The sequence below is a fragment of the Antechinus flavipes genome, chromosome 2, assembly GCF_016432865.1.
Source record: "Antechinus flavipes isolate AdamAnt ecotype Samford, QLD, Australia chromosome 2, AdamAnt_v2, whole genome shotgun sequence".
NCBI lineage: Eukaryota > Metazoa > Chordata > Mammalia > Dasyuromorphia > Dasyuridae > Antechinus > Antechinus flavipes.
This window is the reverse complement of record NC_067399.1, coordinates 521,190,158-521,207,313: the sequence shown is the minus strand read 5'-3', so window position 1 is coordinate 521,207,313 and position 17,156 is coordinate 521,190,158. Positions and strand designations below refer to the sequence as shown.

At 34.0% G+C, this 17,156-nt stretch overlaps 2 protein-coding genes across 4 annotated transcripts in view; one reads left to right on the top strand and one right to left on the bottom strand.

The window, feature by feature from the left end:
* FAM227B (family with sequence similarity 227 member B) overlaps nucleotides 1–17,156 on the top strand; it is a 315,782-nt gene that overhangs the window by 133,337 nt on the left and 165,289 nt on the right. The window lies entirely within an intron of this gene.
* FGF7 (fibroblast growth factor 7) overlaps nucleotides 1–17,156 on the bottom strand; it is an 84,382-nt gene that overhangs the window by 66,556 nt on the left and 670 nt on the right. The window contains exon 2 of one of the 3 annotated variants that reach the window (XM_051980615.1): nucleotides 16,425–16,985. In XM_051980615.1, the coding sequence (XP_051836575.1) occupies nucleotides 16,425–16,710 (286 nt within the window). In that variant the 5' untranslated portion in view covers nucleotides 16,711–16,985. The remainder of the gene's footprint in view (nucleotides 1–16,424; nucleotides 16,986–17,156) is intronic. The other 2 variants (XM_051980613.1, XM_051980616.1) reach the window with 2 other exon arrangements.

Below are 17,156 nucleotides of genomic sequence, written 5' to 3'. Positions count from 1 at the left end.
GTGACATTGGCTGGGGAGATGGCGGGAATGTGCAAGTTGCAATTAACACTAGACCAGTCAGAGATCAATCAGTATCTCAGATTGGGAATGGGGTGTGTAACATGGATTTTAATTAGTTGTTGGGATGACAAAAGAATTAGCAACTGTAATAAAGAAGTATAATAAGGAATCTTTGGTGAAACATTCAAAGGAAAAAAATTTGTTAGATATTTTCTGTTATACATACATATATTCTGTAAGCCCTAAAGATATCAAGAAAACAATTATCCTTGCTTTCAAGGATTCAAAATTATATTAATTTTCCACTTAACTGCAGGCTTTAGTACCTAGAACACATAGTCAATGTGTTGGGGTTTTTTTTAATAAACTAAAAACATTCAATGAGTTTATAAGGATGATCAAATGGAGAACAAAACATCCACAAAAACAAGAAGAAGAAGCTAGGAATGACAAGTCTGAATCATTATTATCCTAGATCTATTTTCTCTGTATAAATAAACCTTTTCCCTTACTGAAATCAAGTTCATTTCCTATCAGCTTTTTGTACCATCCGATTAAAAGGGACTTCCAGTCTAACCCTTTCAAACAAGGAAACTGAGGGTTGGCAAGGTAAATAACAAGGTCTCATAAATAGTTAGTGGGAAAACTAGGATTTGTTCCAAACCTACTGTTCTTTAAACAACATCACAATTCCCTCTTTTCTACTGAGACATTTTTCTACTTTCACTCATACTTTTTTCACTTTGCTCCTGGTCCTTCTCTCGGTCAAGAGAAGACTTTTCTTCACCTCGTATCCTTGATCTAACCCTAATCTGTCTCTTCAAGAACATTGCTCCTTCCCCAAAGTTGGTTTGAGCATCATCAGTCCAAGAGAAAACTCTTAAGGCAGCTAAGCACTTATTAATACTATGTATAAAAATTCTTATCTGGTAAAGTAATAAGATTATATAAATGTTCAAATGCTATGTAAATGGGAATTATTACTGAGTATTGTTGTGATTCAGATTAGAATCATAAACACAAAATTATTAAAGATCTCCTAATCCAACCTTTTTATTTTATTATTGAGAAAATTGGATCCAAAGTAAATAGAACTTGTATACTGTCACATGGAAAGCAAAGCCAGAAAAAGAATTCAGGTCTTCTTACTTATGATTGTTTGTTCTATCCACTACCACAACAAGTGGATTATTCTTGCTCCAAATTGTTTCTGACTTAGCATGAATTAATGCTGAATGTAGTAAAGTTTAAAAAGTACTGTAGCGACCTACAAAAATGCAACTATCTGAACTTGCCCAGGGAATAATTTTGATAGGTATTGACCTGAATCTTTGAGAGAGGTCAATAGATGACTAATACTTTTATGTTCAGTTTTCAGAAAAAATAAAGAACAAGAAAGTTAGGCAATTTATCAAGAATCATCCAGGACTTATTAAGAAAATAAGAATTTCAAATATTCTACCTTACAATAGTTTATGTTCTTTTTCTTTCTCTTGACCCCCCCCCTTTTTTTAAGATGGGCTATACTAAAGAAGATTAGGAAATAAGTTAATGATGACAAAAGGCAGAACAACTTTACCAATTAACTATTTCATTATCAATTTGTTCTTCAATAGTTTTTATTAGAATCAATGCTCTGCTTTTTGCTTTATTTATTTTTGTGTTCTATTTGGATCGGGAGGTCTGTTGAGAAGAGAACTGTCTGTCCTACTTCCTAAGAAAGACTAGGCAGACTTATATACTGAATTTTAAAATCATTTTGGTGGTAATAACATGAAAATTTAATAATAATTTTAGTACAAATGTTTTAATGCATATGTTAAGAGGATGGAAAAAATATAACCAAAGTGTAACTTATAAGCAAAATTAATTTAAAGGGTCTGAGCCAACTTGTAAACTAGGAAACTGGAATAAAAATTTTTGTCACTTAATAATAATATTAGGACCACTTAAAGAAGAGTTATAGGAAAACATCAGAGATCACAAAAGATAAGAAAACAAATATCCAAATCAATTATGTTTTTATGTAGCTCTTCAGATGCAATTTATCCAACCACATGCTTCAAAGAACTATATGGCTTTAAATATCATTGATGCACTAACTACTGTTCAATCAGCTAGAAAGTGAAGTAGATAAAGTGGTCTCCATCTTGGAAACAGGAAGACCTAACCTAATCTCAATCCCTTACTAGTTTTATGATTCTGGTAAAGTTTTTTAACCTTTGCCTTTTTCTTCAATTCTTAAATGGGGATAATAATAGAACTTGTATCCCAAAGTAGTTATGAGAATTAAATGAAATAATGCTGAGCATAGTGCATGGCACATAGTAGGCATTTAATATATCTTTGTTTCTTTTTTTACTTAATTCACTTAATTTTAAGTTATTAGTTAGCCCACTTTACTATAGTCACTATAACCTGCATCTTTCAAGAAAAGAAGAAATAGTATTGGAAACAGTCTTCTTTCCTCTCTATTTCCACCTCCCTTATGTGCCCAATTATTAGTAATATGTGGGATATTTAAGGCAAAACTGAAAAGTGAGAGCATATTTTAATATGTAATTAAGCATTTGGTTGAGTAACCACATATTGAACTCATTGACTCTCCTGTTGAGTTGTCACATAATTCTGGATAGTGAGTGAGCTGGCCACCCTAATGTTTCCTGAAATAACCAAACTATATATGGGCTATTGGAGTTCTGGATGTAATCATTTAAGTTACCAGCTAATTTTATACATAAATATTGTGTAATTGCACTGAACACAAGAATAGGAGGTAAAGCTGGCTTCAGAGAACTCATACACTGCAATCTACACTAGAACAACTTCTCATTTTAGTCATTCAATCCCATATTTAATTTCCAACTGTGCTACTCAATAATTTTTTTGTGAAAGAGAATAAAAGTTGTCTTCAAAAATGTTGATCTTAAAGGTTAGTGAGATGCCCTGAGCATTTAATAAATATCAGGAAATGATTAATAATAGTGATTTTTTTCCAGAAAATATATATATACATATATATATATACACACAACTGACATATAAAAATAGTTATGAAAAAGAAAGGCAAATAAAAGTAAAGAAAGACATAATTTAAAAGTACTAGAAAAAAATCAAATGTACTTAAAACAAGAAGACCTGCTGAGGGCACTTTTTCAACTTTAAACCATAATGAAAATGGGAGTTATTAGAGCAGGGATGAACTAGTATCTAAGAGGTAGCATGATTTATTCATTCCCTCATGGAAGAACTAGAGAAGTCTAATGACCAGAAAGCAAAACTCTGAAAAATTTCCTGTGGTAGACAAAAAACAGGCCAAGATAGCTAGCAAAGACATAGATCGACAACCATTAGGAGAAGGCGTCTAGAATTAGAATTGTTCAGTTGGTTTTTAGTTTGTAGCACTATTTGAGGTTTTCCTTAAAAAGATACTGGAATGGATTGCCATGTCCCTCTCCAACTCATTTGACAGAGGAAAAAACTGAGTCAAAGAAGATTAAGTGACTTGCCTGGGGTCACACAACCAGTGAGTATCTGAAGCTAAATTTTAATTTTGGTCTTCTTGACTCCAGGCCTGGTGCACCCTCTAGGTCCCTAGTTAGTACAAGAATAAAGATTGCATAAGGATAGGATCTCCCTCATGTGTCAACAGACAAATCCTTCCTACAATTCTAACATCTGAGCCTAGGCCTGACATTTTCAGAAAGTAATAGCCCTTAGGCCTAAAATATAACCTCACCTGTGGTATCCTAAATCCTTTGGCTGATGAGTTTTTCTGCCTTCCATCATCTCCTTTTAAGTCCCCCAAAAAGGAATATATTCATGCCATAATCTGTTATTATTTAAAACATCAATTATAAGGAATTTGCTGGTATCAAGTTGAACTAGAATAGGATAGGTACTTGGGGAGCTAGAGTGGGGTAGAATACCAAAAATAAAGATTATCTACAGCAGAGATTTCTCCTAATGACCATTGTTGATCCCCAAACTTGAATACAAAATCAATTTGTAATTACCTTGAAGAATATGGAACCAGCATGACTTTTCCCAATGGAAAATCCAATGGGATTAATTTTTCATTAATGACAGAAAATTAGCCAATCAAAAAGCATTTATTAAGTGCCAATTTGCTACCACAATAAACAATCCTGCCCTCAGAAAGCATATAAGGGAATGTTCTCTGCCTTGATTTCAGACAGACAGGTTTTTGATATCATTCTATGTCAAATTCTTTAACAAACTAGGAAAGTCCATTCTTGCCCTTACGGGTTTATACCCAGGAGATCATTAGTAATGATTCAATTTGAATTAGAGTGGAGGGAAGAAGGTATATTAAGGTGGTTTGCTTCAGGGATCAATCATATCTATTTTCAAAATCTTTGAGAATGTATAAGATAGAATTGAGAATATGCTCATTTTATTTGTGGCTGTTGTTGTCATTTCAATTCTTTCCAACTCTTCATGATCCCAGTTTTCTGGACAAAGATACAGGAGTGTTTTGTCATTTCCTTCTCGAGCTCATTTTTACAGATGAGGAAACTGAGGCAAAGTGGGTTAAGTGAATTGCTCAGGATCTCACATCCAGTAAGTGTCTGAGACCAGATTTGAAGTCATGAAAATGAGTCTTCCTGACTCCAGATCCTGCATGCTGTTAACTTTGTTAGCTAGATGCACTCATTTTATTTATAGATAATCTGAATTGTCATTTGTTACTGTAGTTGTCAAGGATTGACATTTCTGTATCCACAGCTTTCAGATCTTTCACATCTGTATCCTTCACTATGGCAGTCATGTACATTGAGGAGATTCTCATTATCTCCAGCTTGGACTATTGCAATATGCTTCTAATAGGTTTCTCTGTCTCCAGTTTTTCTTTTCTCCAAACCATTCTTTGTATCACCCCCAAAGTGATACTTCTACAACAGAGGTATCTGCATGTAATTTCCTGTATCCAGAAGTTCTAATGGCTTCTCCAGGTCTGTTCTGTTTGGACCTCTATAAAATATAAAATCCCTTTGTTTAGCATTTAAAGTTCTTTCCAATCTTGTCCCATACTACCTTTCTTAGATTATTAGATAATATTCTTCTTTACTTTCCCCATGTTCCAGCAAAATTGGCCTAAGTAATGTTTCCTCTATAAGATAGTACATCTCTCATCTCTACATGCCTTTGTACAAGCTAAAAATGCACTATCTCCTCCCTTCCATAGAAAATCTCCATTATCACATAAAACTCAGGTCAAATGTCACCTCTTTCATCATAATCTGTCCCATTTAGTTGCTAATGCCCTTTCCTCTGTAAATTACTTGATATGGTATAAATTTTGTATTTATTTATTTATCTATGTATAAGGTATTTTTTTTCTCCCAAAAGACTAAAATCTTGAGGACAGGAACTGTTTGGAACAATACCAGCACTAAATCCTTATTGAATGAATGGATAAAGGGTATATACATAGAAGTAAACAATGATCCCTACCCAGTTTGCCATATTATTGACATGGCACAAAAAAACAAAGCAAAAAAAAACAAAAACAAAACCTATTGTACATGGTTCAAAACAAATTGAATATAAGTCATCAAGGCAGCAAACACTCTGATGAAAAAAACAAAGCCAACATGACTATGTGTCAAGGGACATGAGGATTAAAATTCTAGAAATGGTCCTATGTGGTAGTTCAGCCTTTATTAAATATTGTGTCCAATAGAGCGAAGAAAATTGAGAGGATTAAGGGAAATGATGAAAATTATGTCTATAGACAACTATCTGCCCTAAATCAATTTAAAATTCACTTTTCTAGAACAAAAACTCAAATTAGATGTACTTCTCAAGTTGTTGAAGTTCCCCAGTGGCTAGATGACTCAGTGTTAGTATTGGGTTGGCCTCTGATACTTCCTAAGTATATGATACTGGGCAAATCCCTTAACTTCTCTTAGCCTCAATTTCCTCTTCTGTAAAATGGGGATAACTCTCATGGTTGTTGTGGGGAATCAAATGCAATAATATATGGAAAGCTCTTTAAATTCCTTGAAGCATTATACAATTGTAAGCTATGATGATGATGATGGTGGTGGTGGTATGATTGTGAATTTCTATGAATCCTTGAAGTTGTTTGTATTTTTAGTCTCTGTAGACTTTTGGATTAACAATATCCAAAGATTTGTTATCACTAAAAATTATGTAAAACATTCCCATATTAGTTATTTTGTGCGAGAAGTAAAAAAAAAAAAAAAATGAAAGAAAGAAAGCAAAAAATTAGCGTGCTTCAGTCTATTCATCAATATTAGTTCTTTTTCTCTCTATGCTTCATGATTAGCCCTTTGGGATTGTCACTGCTAAATTATTTACAATTCTTCACTGACCAACATTGCTGTTATTACGTATAACATTCTCCTGGTTCTGTTCACTTCACTATGCATTGATTAATGTTTCCAGGTTTAAAAAAAAAAAAAGTTTATTTACTACTATATATGAGTATAATTATAATTTCCTTAATAATCCTGTGCATTTTAAAATATTATTCTGAGAAAGGGCTTATAGGCATCACTAATTGTCAAAGGGTTCAATGACATAAGAAAGATGAAAAGTTCATGCTTTAAGGTATTCTTATAAAGCCCAATCTGTTGGTGAGAATGTTGGTAGAAATGCAGGAGGCTCAGTCCTTTGTCCAAGTAAAGAATGTGTTTTCTGGCCCATAAAAAGAGCAATATAGACCCAGATTGCAATATACCTTAGGTAATTCACCAACAGTCTTACTGAGCTTCTTTACCGGTAATCAGGTTTTAATTTTTTTAAATTAATAATCCTATTTCAATGTAATATTTTAATGTATTTTATTTTGTTTATTTAAAACATCTTTTTAAGGAGAGATTCATAGATTTCATCATATTGCCAAAGAGAGACATAACCCCAATTATAAATTTAATTTAAAAGTTCTAATCTAATAGAAGATAAATAATGGGGGGGGGAGAAGGGGAAGAGAAGATGTTGATTTGTTGTGCAGCTTATTTAGTATGTAATCTTGACTATCCACCTCTAATGAAAACTTCAGATGAATCTCTCTCTCTCTCTCTCTCTCTCTCTCTCTCTCTCTCTCTCTCTCTTTCTTTCTCTCTCTCTCTCTGTATATGCATATACACATAATTAAAGAAGAGTAGTGCATTTATCACTAGATAAAGAAATTGTAGGTTATCATTTATCAAATATCTATATGGTTTTTGTTCATTGAATAAATTATGATTTCCTTCTTGATGTGAATAAAACAACCGTAATGTTCAGACACTAATCCTTAGAAAAGAGAAAAGTATTTGTTTTTTTCCCCCAAATATACTTTATTATTTGACCTAAAACATTTCTCATTATTTATTAGTGCTTGTCTATGTGGCAAGAAGTAAAATGAAAATAGAAATAGTTTTGTTCACTAGGAGATTATCACAGCCATGTCCTACTGAGAATTTCAGAAATTACTCTTTAGCCTCCTTGAGGTTCCTGGATTTCTAGGCCTGAAATGCAACTCCTGTTATCCATGGACTCATATTGCCTCCTCATGCAAGCTGGGGTTCCCTATATCAAATTGTGCACTTTAGTATAAATATTTTGTCAAGAATAATTCCTACAACATCGAGTGAGACCAATTCTAGGAAAGAGTTGAACCAAAGCCCTAAATGAATGGAAATTTTTCATAATCTAAGCTTATACAATAGTTAGAATTTGGGGGAAAGTTATTGGGTAAGGTTGTGTAGAAATTGGCTCCACCTCATTTCCTCAACTATAATTACTGGTCCTGTAAACATATAAAATGGAAAATATAATATCTTTGATTAAAACATGGTAAATATGCTTTTAAAATCTGTGAAGCATTATTCCTTTCATCTTCCATTAGCTTTAAAAGATAAATGAGTTTTCAGAATAATCCTGAAGAGTAAGCAAACGTTACTAATACTCCATACAAATTTGACTAAAAGAAATATTCCTCCTGCCCAAGAAACTACTATATCAGTCAACTATTCTAATCCCTCTAAGCTCTGTCGTGTAGTTTTAAACTAAATCTGAGATTTCCAGAGGTCATGTTTTGTTTTAATTACCTGAACTTCTTCCACTGACAGTGACTAATGAGAAAATTTTGGCTCTGGCTTTTTTCTTTCTGCCTAGAAAGAATAGGTCCTAGAATTGATGTTTTATGATATTTTATTATCTTTAGACCTTACTACTTTTTACAAAAGCCATGGTCACTATAAATTTAAAAATCTATTACACAAACACACACACACACACACACACACACACACACACACACACAGAGCCATACACACACCCCTTTTCTTTAAGAAAAGTCCTAGAGCTAATGTTCCATGAGATTTCAACATTTAAGCTTTTTCATTACTGACATATAAAGGTATGATCCTTATAAATTCAAAAGTCCATCCTGTCTTCAAAAGTATTATTCTGTCTATACTTCTGTCTCTACGACTTTCTATGTCTTCTGTCTCTCTGTCTCTCTGACTCTGTCTTCCTCTATATCCTTCTCTGTCATTGTCTCTATTTCTCACTCTTTATGTGTTTTTTTCTCTCTCTCTTTTTTCCCCACCCTCTGTCCTTTCTTTCCCTCTCTCTTTTCCTCAACCATCCTTCAAACACACAATTAGACACTTTTGATGTTAAAAGGTTTTGAGATACCTAAACTCTTCTTTTTAAAGTGATTACATTGATTCCTCCACAGAAGTACTAACCCAAATACAAAAGAATCACTATATTGTGGCTACAATTAGCTCCTACTCACTATTTTTCAGGCATGGCCCTTGTAGAGATGTTATCACTGACTAAACAAAATAAGGGCATCAGTGTTCAATTAGTTTTCATCTTTCCTCATTCCTTGTATGATTGATGTGTATCTACACATTACTGAAAGCCCTAATAACCAGTTCCTCCTCCAAAAAAAAAAGAGAACCCCACTTTTAAAACATTAGGATGCTTCAAGTATTTTCAAGAGGGATCACTCCTTCCATATCTTCAATGTACTCCTCCCTTAATTATACCTTTCAGAATCCTTATCTTTTTCCACCATGAGTCATCTCACATGCTATCTCTTCCACTGAACTTCTCTTGATCCTCCCTACCTCCAATTGAAAGTAATCTTCTCCCTTCCCAAATTATTCCTCCAGCACTTTGCTTGATTTCTTCTGCCCCATTACTCCCTTTGTTAATAGACTTATCTGTTTATAGGTGGTACCCCAACTAGAAGAAAGTAAGCTTGAGAGCAAAAACTTCTGTTTAAAATTGTATATTCACAGCACCAAGTACAGTTGTGCACAAATGTATATGCACATAGTAGAAGATTCATAAATGTATGAATTAAATTGAATGTTTCTACAACATCCTCACTCACACAGTAAAAGAATCAAGATGAGACTTGGTTTACTACCATATTGGCATGCCTTCAGATAGAATTATCCAAAGCCAATAGAATCATTGAATTTAGAGTTTCAAGGGACTTTAGAGATTATATAATTCAGTCCCCTTCACTTTACAAATGATGGGAGGGACACACATTATGGTCATTTTTCTGGATCATCCCAACCTTGTATATAAGTGTGTCTCTAGTTAATGTTCTTTTTACCATTCTCAGGACTGTCTACTAAGAGTTCTTAATTTTTTAATTTGTTGTGGATGCTTTTGACAATGTGGTAAAGCTTGATACTACCAGAGTTTGTTACCTACATTTATAACTGAAGGAAATATTCAATTTCATCTAGAAATGAGTAAAAATAAAGATGTAATTTTTTTCCACCTAAATTTATGAATCCTCTGAATCTACCCATGTACACCTGGTTAAGAACCCCTACTCTAGACTAATGGGTCCCATTTTTTCCATTGTCATCTGTGCAGGAATTTCTTCCCTTTAGATCACTGCCTCTGAATCTCAAAGGACAGATGTGTGCAGAAATGAGTCAGGGCACCAGGGATCTGAGTCTTAATGGTTTGAGATTCACAGTTTTTTCAATTTTCATCACCTTCCTCATGAACAATCTGGAAAACATGAGAGGCCACAGGCTTTCTAAATTAATGGGTCCTGAACAACTCAGGCTAAAAACTACAAAGGTAAAAGCAGAGAAGCTACCAGGGATGGAAAAAAAAAAAAAAAAAGAAAATATAGAGGGAGTAGGGTATATAAAATCTATAAAAATGAAAAATGGTAAAATGATATTAAAAACTAGAAACTTTCCAAGATTTACCACAGGTAATGTCTTTCTTTTTAATCTATTTTGGGGACATTTCAATTAAGAATTTAAGCTGCTTCACCTATTTCTTCAAATTTACAATGAATATATTTTATAGGTACCTAATTGTTTAATGTTTTGTCTCCTTCCTTAAAATATGCTCTTTGAGGATGGGTACTGAAATTATACTTTGTTTTGTAACTTTTGCTCTTAGCACAGTGTCAGGCACATAAGAAACATTTAATAAATGCTTTGTTGACTGGCTGACAATTAAGTGACTACCTTAGCAAACATGGCTACAGAGGACCATCATGCTAGGATTATCTACCTTCTGAACTATTGAATCTAAACTCAGATTCAATAGGCATATCCTAATGGCCTACCTCTGAAAAGTTATTATTACTTCTGCCTTAAAAAAAAAATGTTCTGTGACTTTCCTTTTATGGTAAATCATTTGTTAGAAATAGGTTAGAAAGTAAGAGAGCCTATGGTTTCCATATTTAAGGATTAAAATTTTTATTTACTGGTCTCTAGCAGAGCAGGATTCTACCCAAAGAATTGTTGACTACAATTGAGTTCCTCAAGTTCTCTCTGCCAAGTCCTATCCAACAACACTATTGTGTTCCATACCCCACCCCCACTCACCACCACCACCCCCCCCATCCAATTCTTAGGCCACATCCCATCACAGTGCGACTGTCCAAGACTATTGCCAAATTGCTGGCTGCTCCTCAGAAGGCCCATCCCATAACTAAGCGAGGGGCACTTCCTCTCAGAGCTCTGGTGTGTGGCAGTTAAACATTTCTGCTGTTTTAAAGGAGCCAGCAACATTGACCATTGGGGAGGAAGGGCAGACTCCCTTGTAATTGGATGCTGAAAGCAAGGAAATTATCTGAGATGGTCTGGACTGTCCATCACATTTGTCTCTTAAAGCTGCTGTGAGCTTCCCAATGTGCTGCTTCTGCTGGTTCTCACTTGGCACCCCAATTCCCCTACTGAAATAGCAGTGTTATTTCTGTCAGGTGCAGAGTGATCTCCTCTGGCTGCTGGTGGCCAGCCCTGCTTACACTCCTCTCAATACTCTCCCCCACCCCCAGCACACTCCTCCCTCCAGCCCTACTCCCAGGAAAAGATTTCAGACACTAGCAACAGAATACCAGCTGTAAACAGGTTCTTTGCTATGGCTATTAATATGTATCTGGCTTCAGAGAAAGTGACTGGTTCTTTAGTTTGGGGCATGAATTTTTCAAGACAAATTTTGTTCATATTAATCCATTTCACATAGACCCAAATTAATGTTCTATTTTTCTGTAGCTGGTATAACAATTTAGGCTGGAGTGGCCAGTGAGGGGACTTCCTAGCCCTTGACATAATCAAAAAGCAACCCTTTTTTACATCTACTTTCTCCCAGGTTGCCTCTCCTGCCTAGCATCTATCCTGCTTGGCAGTGACAATTGGACCCATCTTCTCTTTGGCCCTTAGGAAGCTCTATTTTCAAATAAATAATTAATATGTTCTGGTTATAATTTTTATTTTATAACTTTTCCAAAAAAGTGTCTTTTCATTTGCATGGCAGCCTCTCCCTCACTTGTCTTTTCTATGTCTAGCTTCTGAATTGAAATAAAATATTTAAGACATTGATCTCTACTTAAAACCAATATAGTCACAGGTAGAGAAGAATCTGAAGTTAGATCATAGGATCATAAGTCTAGAACTATTAGGAACATATGAAGCCATCTAGACCAAGCTCCTCATTTTGCAGATAAGGTTGTTGAAATCCAAACAGATTAAGTTACTAGCTCAAAGTCTCTCTGGTAGGAAGCAGCAAAAATGGATTTAAAACCCAGATCTTCTGACCTTACAGCCCATACACTTTCTACTGTCCCATGTTGTTGCTGTTCATTGTTGTTTCAGTCATGACCCCCATTTAGGGGTTTTCTTGGCCAGAAATAGCAGTGGTTTGCCATTTCCTTCTCCCTCCTGAAAAGGACATGAGCAACTCAAGGTAGCTCAGTTTCATTCTTTATACAATTTAAAACACACTGGCTTCAGTATCAGGAAGACTTGAGTTCACTTTTGTTAGGCTGTGTAATACCAGACAAATCACATAACCACTAAATGTTCCAAGACAGCTCTCTAACACTAGAAATCACAGGATTGTTGTGGATCTTCATCAGAAGAGGCAAAGTTTACAAGGCTTCCCTACACTAATGAAATTATAAGTCCAGACCCTGTTTTCCCTAAATTTTTCCCTAAATTTTCCCTAAATATGCACACACAAATGCAAGAATGTGACAGATAGAATGTGACACAAAACTTCTTCTGGGGAGGTCTTAGTCATGAGTCTGACTTTCTGTAATAATAATTCTCCTGTTCTGGAGTCTACTAGCACCAATCTCTTGTAAACCTGATTCCTATTCCTTAGCTTTTTTGCTCCTCTGCTAGCTAAGTGACCACATTACTAAAACCCTAGTCATATCCATCAACATCGTCTGCTCTTTCAGTTCAGGTATATGATGGTGGTAGAGAGAAGACTGTTTTAATAACTGAGAGTAATAATTCGATTTCACAAAGTTGGTAATTTTGTTGGCAACCAGAATTTCATGTGAAATTTAAATACCTCAGGCAGGCAGATTGACAGAATATATAATGACCTTCAAGGAAGAAGGTATCTGAACCCATTAGTACCTTCGTACATTTTATAGATTACAAATAAAGTCACAGATGTTGATATTTGATACTTTGCTGATCAATTCCTTCCACTGATAATCTCCAATTTATCCCGTATATGTCTTATTTGCATTTAGTTGTTTGTATGTTGTCTCCCTCAATAGACCAAAAATTCCTCAAAGACAGTAACTACTTTTACCTTTCTTTGTAGCTCAAGCATTTTATGTCAGTGTCTGGCACATGTTAGGTGCTTAATAAATGCTTATTGACTGTTTGATTAACACTGTTACTAACTTTGTTTTTCAACTTACTTGGCTTCCCAGTTTGTTCCTAACCTCCTACTGATAAAAAAGGAGCAACAGATATGGATAATAATCACAATTAAATTTCTGTTTCCACATATTCTGTATTTTTTTTCTGATAGCAAAATAGCAAAATTCTGATAGCAAATTTAAAGATATGATACTCATTTTGTATCTAGTCAATGCATAAATGGAAGGCATTTCAACTCCATTGCTATTGATCTGCATCTTTTCTGTTCAGAAAATATTAAAGATGCAAATAAATTCTTTCATCTCTCATGTGTTTGCTGATGGTTGTCAAGATTCTTGTCTAAACCCAGAATTACCCAGCATCATTTAAATAGAATGCTTCTTTCAATCCAACGCCAATTTTCTATAGTAGCAAGGTACTTTATTTTTTTGTGGTTATAAAAAAGTCTATAGTTTGTTCCAAGACATAGTAAAGCACCTACATAATACGACAGATAAAGCAATGGACCTGGAATCAAAGGAACCTGAGTTCAAATTTAGCTTCAGATAATATGACCCTAAGCAAGTCACTTAATGTTTTCCTCAGTTTCTTCATGTACAAAATGGATCTAAGTACCTACTTCTCAGGGCTGTGAGCCTAAGAGAAAATAATATTTCTGAAGTGTTCTGCAACTCTTAAAGCCTTATACATTCTAGCTATAATTATTAAAGAAAGAAGCCCAAGGTGTGAAAATGACAATATTTCTTAGATTCTCATAATTGTTAAAAATTAGTAACAGCTGCAAGCAATTTGCCAAAAGCTTCTGACATGATTTGTGGCCTCTTCTGGAAAGTTTACCTTCTGAAGAAATGCTTTCCCTCTCTACATAAGAAGTAGCTCATAGGATCAAGATAAATCTTAGTATCAAAATTTATTGAAAGTATATTATGTCATTGCACATATAAAGGTCTCATGCCATTCTAGTTTAGGCTAAAATAAACTTGTCAAATGACATTTTAAAAGAGAGATGACCTACCAAATTGGTTTTAATGTTTTGACTATTCAAAGTTCATCCCTACTGTGTTGGATCCAAGTCACAAAGTTTGCCTCAAGTCCATTAAATATGGGCTTAGATGTGACTAGATTTACAAAGTCCATTTTTAAAATATACTATTCCTTTTACATTAAACTTTGTGCTTCCTTTTTCTATCTCTTCTCTATTTTTCTTATTTTCCAATGCAAATATTTTAGTGTTATTCATAATCATAATAAAGCAGAGAACATGGGAGTACTGACTACCTGACATCTAAGATTCCTTCCAGGTTGATTAAATTCCTCTCACTCCCACATTAAATTCGTTCTGACAGCTTATCTTGTCATCAAAGATCTTAAGCTCTGGAAAGGATTTAACATATCATAAACCAACTCCTTCAGTTTAAAAATGAAGATACAAAGACCCAGAGAAACTTCCTAATTTGTCTAAGATCACACAGATAGCTAATAGGTGAGGATTAGAGCCCTTGTCGTCTTGTCTACTTTTCATTATATTCATATTCAATTTTTCAGTCAATGTGATGAGTATTATAGAAGTCCTTTTTTTTAAATGTACATGCATGTATAAATAAGCAAATGTGGGTACAAATTATATGTGTGTGTATATATTTGTGATACGATCCATGAGTGAACACTCAATTATCTCATATGTAAACTGAAGTCTGTCAAATGACGTGAGGTATACCCTATGTGAAGAGTTAAAAAGATGTATACACGCATGCATATATGCTATATTTTGAATAGAATTTAATATCCAAAAAGAGCCTTCAAGATAAACTAGTAAAACTATGTTTTCTTTTACAAATTAGGAAACTGAGTCCCAATAAGTATTGTACAATCTAGTGAGTAACAAAAATAGAAGTCGAGCCCAGGTTTCCCCAAATTGTCAGTGTTCTTATCTCCCACCCTGCACTTAGATAAATATATGACATTTCAGGAGCCTGTAGATTAGATAATTACAGTAGATACTCTGGTTTTTCTCATGAGTGGAAATCTACCAAAAAATTCCCAGAATGAATTGTTAACTAATCAAGATTTATTATCACTAGGGCTTCCTTAAGGACTAAAATAAGAAAATAGTGAAATCAGAGGGGAAGGTGATTAAATCCTAAGTAATAATAAAGAAACTAGTGAAGTAATCCTATAATAAATACAGAAAGTTACATAACTATATTTTTATTTGGTGGAATAACTAGAAGAAGAGCATAATAAAAAGCATATTTTATCATTAATTTGATATGATCATTTTCAGTGAAACTTAGTACACAACAGTGCCAAGATGAAATACGATTGCAGCATCTGCTTTTTAGTGCTGCAAACAAAATCTAGTGCCTCTTAGTAATTTTATCCCCAATTGTTTTTCTCCCAAAGTATTTTATATATTATTTGAGAGAAGTAATACTTTTACTCTATTAAAAAAATACTTTTACTCTATTGAAAAGATCTCTTCTATAATTGTGATATTAATATAATCAGCAATAGAATTTCAGAATAGAAAAAATAAATAATTTAGATTCATTAAATGGAAAATTATGGGGGAGGGATGAAAAACTTTTCAATCATGAGCATATACACCTCTTCTACTTTAAATATCTTTTTCTTGAAGAGTTTTGCATTCATATATGCATAAAACAAAATAGAACCTATGCAAAGAAAATCTCAAATAAACAAAATGTAGAGAAGAATCAGTTTGGCCAAAATAGCTACCTAATATATACCAGTAACAATATGAACTGATGAAAAGATTCCTTTTTATTACATAACTATAAACTATTGCTATTGAAATTATGACCAAAGTACTCAGAATCATAAAACAGATCATTTAAAAACTGAAATAATGGTAAGGTTTTTTTTCAGTCATCATTTAAAGAGCATTTCATACCATACTTAATTAGAAAACATTAAATCATTTCTGTGTGAATTATTCCATTTACATTTTATTTGATTTTCATGAGCACTTTGAGAGTAAGAGATGTACTTTTATGTTTTCAAGTTATCTATGTTTATCAGTTAGGGTGATTACATCAGTATATCTATACTGTACTAAGGAGATATTTGCATTGACACAATCCAAACACCCCAATATTAAATAATTGAGAAAAATTTGTTCAGATTAAGGCACAGGGGAAGAAAAAAAATTGAGGACTCATCAAACTTGCTGTAATTTTACCTCTTCACATATTTTCAAGGTTTATAAATAATAGGATTTTTTAAAAATAGAGTTATACTTACTATAATTAGTTTGTTTGTCTTGTGTCCCTTTTACTTTTCCTCGTTTATCAATCCTCAGATACCACTGTGTTCGACAGAAAAGTCTTCTCACTCTTACATCCCCTCCTTCCATATAATCATAGCTTCTAGTGTGTCGCTCAGGGCTGGAGCAGTTCACATTTGTAGCCATTTGCTCTGGAGTCATGTCATTGCAAGCGAAAGCTATGGTGCCCACTAGACAGATAATGTGAAAGCATGATGTGTAGAGCAGAGTTGGCAGGATCCATGTCAGTATCCATTTGTGCATTATAGTGCAGTGCCCTGGGTGTTCAGGAATACCATAATGAAAATTCAATCTCAAGTTGGACCGTTGCTCCTAGGTCATTGACCTCCTTCTACCTTGGCAGTGAATGGTGGATCTACTTAATTGAGATTGGTGGTTCTTTCCAAAAGGGGATCCTTATCCTTTTAGTCACTGATATCAGGAGGATGGCTCCTTTAGTACCTTTCAGTTGAGATATGCTTCAAAAAACAGGTTGTAATAAGCTCAGTTGTCTGGACCTGCTTTGCTACTTGAATCCTCTGTTTGTATTGAAAGCAATAAAAGGGGGAGGAGGGGAGTGAAAAGTTGCATATATATAAATCTCAATAGATAATTTTGATTATTAATTGGCATGGTTTAACGTATACCTCTTAAAGACTGAATCACACAAAGAGTACTTCCAAAGAATCATTCTCTTAAATTGACTGTCT